The sequence below is a fragment of the Dissoconium aciculare genome (genome assembly GCF_010015565.1).
Source record: "Dissoconium aciculare CBS 342.82 unplaced genomic scaffold K489scaffold_4, whole genome shotgun sequence".
Taxonomy (NCBI): domain Eukaryota; kingdom Fungi; phylum Ascomycota; class Dothideomycetes; order Mycosphaerellales; family Dissoconiaceae; genus Dissoconium; species Dissoconium aciculare.
In genome coordinates this window covers 1,062,003-1,070,488 of record NW_022984954.1, presented here as the reverse complement: position 1 = coordinate 1,070,488, position 8,486 = coordinate 1,062,003, and the positions used below count along the sequence as shown (strand labels likewise).

The 8,486-nt window shown below is 54.7% G+C and overlaps 4 protein-coding genes across 4 annotated transcripts; 2 read left to right on the top strand and 2 right to left on the bottom strand.

Moving 5' to 3' along the window:
• Positions 1 to 444: 444 nt before the first annotated feature.
• On the bottom strand, positions 445 to 1,679 carry K489DRAFT_354218 (uncharacterized protein; the record flags this gene model as incomplete). Its single annotated transcript, XM_033602495.1, has 2 exons — positions 445 to 1,196; positions 1,266 to 1,679. The coding sequence occupies 2 exons, from the start codon at positions 1,677 to 1,679 to the stop codon at positions 462 to 464; spliced, it is 1,149 nt and encodes a 382-aa protein (XP_033461374.1). The 3' UTR covers positions 445 to 461.
• Positions 1,680 to 2,152: 473 nt separating this feature from the next.
• K489DRAFT_378749 (uncharacterized protein) lies at positions 2,153 to 2,795 on the top strand. The gene has a single exon (XM_033604477.1). The coding sequence runs from the start codon at positions 2,364 to 2,366 to the stop codon at positions 2,610 to 2,612; it is 249 nt and encodes an 82-aa protein (XP_033461373.1). The 5' UTR covers positions 2,153 to 2,363; the 3' UTR covers positions 2,613 to 2,795.
• Positions 2,796 to 3,143: 348 nt separating this feature from the next.
• K489DRAFT_354217 (branched-chain amino acid aminotransferase II) lies at positions 3,144 to 4,943 on the bottom strand (the record flags this gene model as incomplete). Its single annotated transcript, XM_033602494.1, has 4 exons — positions 4,621 to 4,943; positions 4,528 to 4,560; positions 3,657 to 4,429; positions 3,144 to 3,461 (listed from the first exon to the last, which is right to left on the bottom strand). The coding sequence occupies exons 1-4, from the start codon at positions 4,661 to 4,663 to the stop codon at positions 3,144 to 3,146; spliced, it is 1,167 nt and encodes a 388-aa protein (XP_033461372.1). The 5' UTR covers positions 4,664 to 4,943.
• A 619-nt stretch (positions 4,944 to 5,562) lies between these two features.
• Positions 5,563 to 7,433, top strand: K489DRAFT_180316 (uncharacterized protein). The gene is made up of 3 exons (XM_033599456.1): positions 5,563 to 5,872; positions 6,037 to 7,023; positions 7,088 to 7,433. Exons 1-3 carry the CDS (start codon positions 5,810 to 5,812, stop codon positions 7,322 to 7,324), a joined length of 1,287 nt encoding a protein of 428 aa, XP_033461371.1. The 5' UTR covers positions 5,563 to 5,809; the 3' UTR covers positions 7,325 to 7,433.
• The last annotated feature ends 1,053 nt before the right edge of the window (positions 7,434 to 8,486 follow it).

Genomic DNA, 8,486 nt, shown 5'->3' with positions numbered 1-8,486 from the left:
GGCCATCGTCATCAGCGCCGGTGCAGGCGGAGACAGAAGTAAAGGCGGTAGTGGTGGTGTGTCAAAAACAGGCGTTTGGGCATATCCGCTGACGTCGATCAAAGTGGTAGATTCTCGGATGCGGATGTGTGTGGTGGCCATGACATGACATGACCGATGTGAATGTAGTGAGTGAATGAGCGAACAGGTGGAACGTGCTAAGGTCGTGAGTCTGAATCTGAATTTGAATTTGGTAATGCGATGTGAAATCGGATGAGAGCTATGGGCTGTGACTGATGTGAAGCTAGGAGCTCTCTCTCGTCAATGATGGAGGTGCTTGCCTGCCTTGTGATAGGTGATGGTAGATTCACGGGGTCGAACGCGACGTCACCTGATGCTCTCATACTCCATGGACATTAGTATTTTCCAAAACTTTTCTATTGTAAGAGCAACAACCATCATAAGAAGAAGAACATAATGGTTTACATCGTTGGACCATCATCCCTCATCTTCTCAGGATCATAGTTTCCTCCTCTGCTCTCTACCTCCACGACATCACTACCACGACGAACATCCGACAACCCCATATCGTCCCTGGCGTCCCCGATCGTCCTCTCCCCATCTCCAAACACGGGTCGATAGAACCGATCATAAGCAACCCAGACGAATCCAAACACCGCCGTCAACAACCTCGCCATCCATGGCGGCGCCCGACCATTCTTCCCCGCAACCAGCTTCGAAAGCGCAAACATCCCCAGAATCACCGGACCCCAGAAGCCCGCGAACAGCGCTTTCCCGATGGTCTGTCGCGTCGTCGTGATGCGGTAGGGTCGAATCGAGTCGAGATATTCACGATATTCGAAGGGGAGGCCGCGTTCGGTGGCGCCTGAGGAGATGAGTTTGAGATAACGCGCCGAGGGCTGCGCGTAGGATGTGTCAGGGCGCTGGAAGCGTCCGCCGGTTCCTTCATCGGAAGAAGCAGGGGATTCCGGCTGACGGGCCGGTGCGAACAGGGTGTGGGCTTTGAAGGGAGCGGTGGAGGGGGAGCTCGGGACGCTGGCGTGCGGGTCGTCGTCGGCGAAGGGATAGCAATCGACGAGGATGTCTTTGTATGAAGCGCCTCCGCCTTCCGTCGCGATGATGTTGGCGTAGTCGGCGGCGGTGACTTCGTAGACTACGCCGATGAGGCCTTTGCGCCAGGCATTCTTGCGGTAGTCCTGGGTGGAAGGGGCGTCCTCGGTGGCCAGAAGTGCAGTCTTTTCGTTGGCGATGTCTGATGACGTGACCCTAGAAGGATCGTTACTGGGATCGCGGAGGGCGCTATTGGCGAAACAGGGCTCGAGATAAGGCAGGCCTGGCAGATCGAACGTCAAACGGAGCGTCGGCACCTGAACGTTGATCTCGGAGATGGGTACGACTTTGCGCTTGCCGCGAAAGGTTTCATTGCAAAGGTTGGAGCCATAGGCGAGGTATAAAACAGTTCCCTTTTGCGTGTATGGAAATTGGAGTACTCCTTCGACGTCGCAGGGTGTGTCATACAGGGACGCTTCGAGACGCGTGGGCGATGGTTGCGGCACCGGCGCTAGGTCCGAGACATTGACAGACGGTGAAGGTTCATTGTCGCCGATGGAAGGGATAGCGTCCTGAATCTGATACGCCGAAGTGGTGGAGCGGATTGGTGCAGCCGAGGCGTCATTCATGGTTGTCATGTTGCAATTCGGTTGTAATCTTGCGTGATGGAAAAGTATAATGAGATCCGGGGTGGTCAGGGTGGTGATGGATACTATATGTGGGTACGCGAGGATCCGGACGTCTGTGTAGGATTTCTTTATGTAGGTCTTGATGATTCTAGAAGGTCGACTCTCAGGTACAAGCAAGAAGCTTATTCTATTGTCCGAAGGAGATAGCGGTAACTACAGTATCACCATTGTCAAGTGTAGAGCCCACGTTGCGTAGAGACTGGACAAATCCGATTGCAGCCTGGACCTGGGTTTGTCATCCAATGTTCCTTCAGGTTCCTGCAGAGCGCGGAATAGTGAAAACGATGAGACAATAATGAACAGTAGATCGGACAGTCGGGATTTGAATTTGTCCGTTCCCGTTGATCTGTGGAGAAGGAGAATGAAGCGGGCTTTGGCGGGCGGGCAACGTCGATGACTGACTTCACCTCAGACAGACAACCCGCAGACCCTGGAGATCCACGGCAACCAACCCTCGAAATAGCTACATAGTCAGCATTCACGCCAACCGAGTACACGATCAGGCATCGAGATACCAGCCATTTCGATTCGCGATTGGAAATTACGAACAAGCAGCTTTCGACACGACATCAAGCGGCGACCAACAACCAACCAAGAATTCCCTCCGACCTCGAAACAGAAGACATGGCCTCCGAGACCAACAAGCCGCCTTCAAACCCATCTGCTTCAAACAACAACAACAACAACACCACCAGCAGCAGCAATCATGACGAAGCCGATCTCGCCAAGGTAAGTAGAACCCAGAATTTCCCCGAAAACCACATCGATCATCGCGACCAAACGAACGAGGCCCCGAGCAAAAGGAATAGACCAAACCCTAAAAGACGCAAGAAGAGCATCTCTCCAACATTTCCACCTCACATCCTACAGTAAAAAAGAATTCTCATATCGTATGAATTCTTTATTCTCACATGGGAAAAAACAACAGGCGTTCCTCGAACTCGCCAAGGGCGAACGCGCCGCCACCGCGCTAGAGAACCAGTTAAATTCCATGGAGGCCAAGATCGAAGCGTTGCTGGCACAGGCGGAGGCTCAGCAGCAGTCGCGACAAGCACAAGCACCAGCACAGCAGTCGTCAAATCCACGGCAGCAGAGCGAACAGAGGGGAGAGACTTAACTTCAGACTTGTGGCGGCGGTAGTAATTTTGGGGGGGGGGGGCGGGGGGGATATTTCTTGTTCATCGGATAAAATAAAAATCATCGGACAGAAACGGAAGGAAGCAAAAGAAACAGAATTCCAAGTAGAGAAGGAATCTTTCGTTTTTCATCATCACCTATGCTCAGGAGAGAGAGAGAGAGCGCGCGCGCGCGACTGTATTCATCTAGCAAATAGCAAAACAAAGAAGAAGCGACAGCTGCCAAACCATATCCATGATATGGAAAAAAAAAGAAACAAGAGAAACATCAAGGCAACTCACTCAACGCCTTCTCCTGAGCGCCAGCAGCAGCAGGAGCTTCCACCGCGCCGTCCCTCTCGAACTCGCCCTCGCCATACGCGCGCACCGTCTCCACCCAACCGAACGGGTCCGGGACCAATCCCCGCTGGATGCCCTGCAGTTGCTTCAGCAGCTTGATGATCGCGGGGCCCGGCTCGTCGCCGCCGCCCTGGTAGAGGAAGGTGTCGTTGGTGGAGCGCATGGCGATGCTCTTGATCGGCACGAGGGCGGCGGCGGTGCCGGCGGCGATGACTTCGGTGAAGGAGGGGAGCTCGGTGTATTTGATCTGATGGCGATGTCAGTGTGAATCAGCGAGGGGGGGTTCCATCTGTAGGATTGGTGATGTGTCTGGTGGGTGGTTGATGTCGGGCTCTTTTGTTCTCCCTCTCGCCTCTTTCTGGGAGAAGAGCGAGGCAGAGTGCAAGCGTGGAGAAAATCGACAGATGAAAAGTTAAAGGGGGAAAAGAAAGGCAAAGCATACCGGACGTTGCTCAACCTTCCAGCCGAAATGTTTCGCAATCTGACAGACGCTGTCGCTCGTGACCGATTTAATGACGTTCGTGCTGTCCGGCACGACAACGGTGACATCCTCTCCCTTCTCGGGGTTTCCGATGACGCCGATGAATCCAGACGTCGAGAACTCATCAATCTCCGAGCGAGTGCGACTATCAAGATGCAAGGTAATCCCATAGCCCTCCTTCTTCGCCTTCCCGCTGTGCCTGAGGACGGGCGCATAGTTCCCTCCGATCTTCGCGCTGCCGGTCCCCTCGGGCGCCGCACGGTCGAAATCCTCCAGGATCAGGGCCGCGACGGGGTGCACGCCGTGGTAGACCCCCGTGGGCATGACGTACACGCAGAAGGTGTACTCCTCGGGCGCATCGAGGCCCAGCTGGGCGCTGGATCCGAAGAGCAGGGGGCGCACGTACATGCTCGCGCCGGAGTCATGGGGCGGTACGTAGGCGGCGTTGAGGCTCACGGCGAGTCGCACGCAGTGTTGGAAGAGTTCGACGGGGATCTCCGGCATGCTGACGAAACTCGCGCTGTGTTGCATGCGTTCGGCGTTCTGCCGGGGCCGGAAGATGGTCACGGAGACGTCGCCTGGGGTGCGGAAGGCTTTGAGGCCTTCGTAGCATTGCATGCCGTAGTTGAGGGCGGGGGCCATGCCGTGGAGGCGGAGGAAAGGGTCTTGGATGAATTTTGGAGCGGTCCATTGGCCGGTTTTGGAGGAGTAGCGGGCTTCGACATGGCCATTCACTGTGAGGAGGAAGAGTTGTGAGATGGATATTTTTCTTTTCCTCGATCTTCTTGGTCTTGTGATCACTTCGATTTGGGTTGATTGGGATGTGTCATACCTTCACGGACTTTGAAGCCAATGTCCGTCCAGTCTGGTGTAGTGATGTCAGTAAGGTGGCTCTGTATGAGGAGGCTATTCCAGAACGACTGACCAATGGTGTTGACCGGTGGAGGAGGAAACGTCGATGTGGCCATTGTGATGTATGATGTGGTCTGGAATGTGAAGGAGTTGGAGGAGTCGGTTGTTGTTCAATGCAATCACAAATGGTGATAACGATCCAGGCTTTATATTCTACGAGACAGGTGACTCAATCAATGCATGTATGTGAATGAATCATATCATGACTCTTTCAATGGGTGGGTGTTCCTTCTGCAGTGAGATTTGATGTGAGATAGCCAACTGCGCGATATCGCTCCAATGACCCTGGGATTTTATGCAGCATGTGTGTGGTAGGGTACATAAAGCCGACACAGCCCACCAAAATCTACATCGCAATCTGGCGAAGAAGGGGAAGAAGGTGGGGGAGATTTTCCATGAACCAAACATAAAACATCAAAATAGACATAAGCATGAATACTGCGTTATGAAGCGTTTAGGGCTGGCTGGCTGCTCTGTGCATATCTTGATTAATCATCATCATTCTGGGTTTCACCTGGCATTCGGTGCACAATTCAATTCACATGTCGACGGCTCTCCGGCTCTCAGTCCTCACTCCAGGTACATATGACGGTCCATCTACTCGCCTCCCAAGTAAGAGGCGGTAATACGCTCGCCAAAAGGACGGTAACATTCTCCCTCCAAGGTGTTGGTGAGGACAGACAGTACTAATGATGTGTTGCGGGAATAACAACACCGCCGATTGTTACAACAATGCCCGTGACTGATCAACATGCTCCGGATGAGAAGGCATGTATATACATACATATATGCTGCCAATTGACCACTGTGATATATGGATGATGTACTTACTATATGTATCTCTGCTCCAACATGTGAACAGCATGGCGAGGAGATCTGACGTTCAAAGGGTTGGAAGGGAACTGTGGGGGTTGGGTGATAACCCCAACCCTGACCCCGACCCTAACGGCATGATCGTGGATGATCGCATATGGACCCTGACCTGACTCCCGTCTCAGAAAATAGAGGATTCGCTGGCCTCTTGCGCTGTTGCGGCGAAGTGATGTTTTTTTGGGGCTCTCTGCTCTCCACAATCACCATCGTCTCCATGTCTTCATTCTGAGCGCGGTCTTATCGCTCTTCTCCTTGCATTCACCACTTTCATTTGGGTCCGACTGCTCGTGCCCGTTTCATCGCTGCTGGCTGATTGATTGCTCTCCATCATGCGCTCCTTTTCACTGCTGCTGCTCGCGTGCTTGACTGCACTGGCAGCGGCTTGGTCCAAGGTAGGTCTCCTCCAATGCTGATGCATCGCCGGCTAGCTCCAGCCAGCAACCTGTCTGTTATACACCCGCCAACTTCCATGTGACTCGCATCACCTCGCATGTGGCCAATCGCAAAGAACAATGCACGGATAGTACATGCTGACATCTGACCTCCCTCATCACAGGAAGACCATGAGATCTTCCGCCTTCGCGACGAAGTAGCGACCAACGAAGGTCACAACGTCACATTCTACTCATGGCTGGGGATCCAACCTTCTGCCTCGCAAGCCGACATCAATGCCGCCTACCGCAAACTCTCCCGCTCTCTCCACCCCGACAAGGCCCAGAGCAACTGGATCGCCTCCTACAACCTGCCCCCTCGCGCCAAGCCCGGCGCCAAACCGACCGTTCACGTTCACAAGAACAAAAAACCCTCGGCCAGCGAGATTGCCAAATTCCACAAGACTGCCTCTGCGCGGTTCGAACGTCTCTCGCTGATCGCCAATGTCCTACGTGGACCCGAACGCCAGCGCTACGACCACTTCCTCCGTAATGGCTTCCCCAAGTGGCGCGGCACCGGTTACTACTACGAGCGCTTCCGCCCTGGTCTCGGCACCGTCCTCTTCGGTCTGTTCGTCTTCGCCGGTGGTGCAGTCCACTACGCCGCGCTGTACGTCAGCTGGCGCCGCCAACACGAATTCCTCGACCGCTACATCCGCCACGCCCGCCGCACCGCCTGGGGCGACGAGATGTTCGGCTCCTCGGGCGCCATCCCCGGACTAGGCGGCAGCAGCAGCGACGCCACGACCGCCACAGCATCGTCACCCACCGCCGCCGCAGGAGAAGGAAATGACGTCGCGATCGCATACAACCGAAAGCAGAAACGCGCCATGGACAAGGAGAAGCGCAAGGACGCCAAGAACCCCGGCAAGGCCGCGTCCAAAGCCGCCGCCGCCGAGAAGCAAAAGGCGCGCGCTGCGGCCCTGTCGGGCGCCGCTGAGGAGGAGCTCGAGGATGAGGAGGAATACGACGACTTCCCCGCGGTGAAGCCCGTGGGCGCGAAGAAGCGCACGGTGGCCGAGAACGGCAAGATCCTCATCGTGGACAGCGTGGGCAACGTCTTCCTCGAGGAGACGACCGCCGAGGGCGTCCGCCAGGAGTTACTCCTGGACGTAAGTTCCAATCCCACCCCGCCCCCGACCCCCTGAAAAAGGTTGCAAACCGATCTGACATGAGACCCTACAGCCCAACGAAGTCCCCAAACCGACCATCAACGACACCATCCTCATGCGTCTGCCGCTGTTCGTCTACAACCGCACCCTCGGCGCCCTCATCAACCGCCCCACGACGGGCCACTTGGTCAAGCAGCTCCAGAACGGCGGTGCGGATGGAGGACAGCAGGACATCCTCGTGTCCGCCGCGGTGCCGGAGAGCGAGGCGAAGGCGAGGAAGGAGAAGGCCGGGAAGAAATAGAGAGCGAGGCGAGACAAATGAAGGAGAGAGTTTGTGGAAACGGAGAGAATGACGAGAGGAAAATCGGTGGTATCAGTCGTGGTGGTGAGCTGAATTCCCTCTTCACAAAATAGAGCAAGAGGGTTTTCTGATGAAAGGGGCCTCTCCTTTCCTCTCTCTCTCTCATCATTGTCTCTCTCACCTATTTCTCATCACAGGCGGAGTCCCGAAAATGAGAAATGGACCTGTATCATGGATTTATAAGAGAAAATTGTATCAATTCCCTCCCAACGAAGACGACTGTCCCAGCCAGCCAGCCAGCCAGGTGCAACCCCGTCCGCAGCGCAATAGCGGGCCCAATAGAAGAATCACGAACCATCGACCCGGCCCGCCGATGTCCACCGAGCAATCCGCAGCGATGAGTACGCTCTCGACCGCTTATCTTGACATTTATACGGTCGAACAGACCAACCTCAATGGAACGAACGGCGAAGAGTTCGAGCCTGTGTTTAAAAGTAGGAAATACAACGACGACCAGGAAGTACATCCTTCGTTTTTAGAGGTGCTTGTATTCCGTCATCGAACTTCGTCACCTTTCCCCCTTTTAGCGACGATATTTTATTCGTGATCTATGGGCACGGCATCGATTATTGTACGAGTCTGCATATGTTCGTGTTCAAACTGTTATAATTGAGGAGCCGCAGAGAGTGCGGAGTTAAAACCCGTCCCTGGAACTTTCTACAAATCAATCACTCCATCAAGGTTGTTCATTGGAAAATTCCCCATGTCAATGCGGAGGGGCCAGGCCATCTGGTCTACATAACACCGTCATGGCGAAGACGAAACCAGCCACAAGTCTGGTGCTCGGAGGACAATGTTTGCTTCCTTTGAATGCCCTTCGTCTCCTTCTCTCGCAGACACTTTCCTAGCCACTGGGAGATACCATGCTCTGGCGATCATGATGCCGCATCAAGAAGAACACCGCCTGCGCGGGAGAGGTCGTCTTCGCCATCGTTGTCATCGAACACTTCGTCGGCGGTGGTGACTGATGGCTCTGGCAAGTCGATCTCACCGTCAACTTGAGCTGGTCCGGGGGCGTTGAGTCCCTCAGCATCCGCAGCAGTCTCGATGGCATCAGCAGCTTGCGCCTGGCCCGTGGCGCCAGCAGCCTCGGCAACAGGAA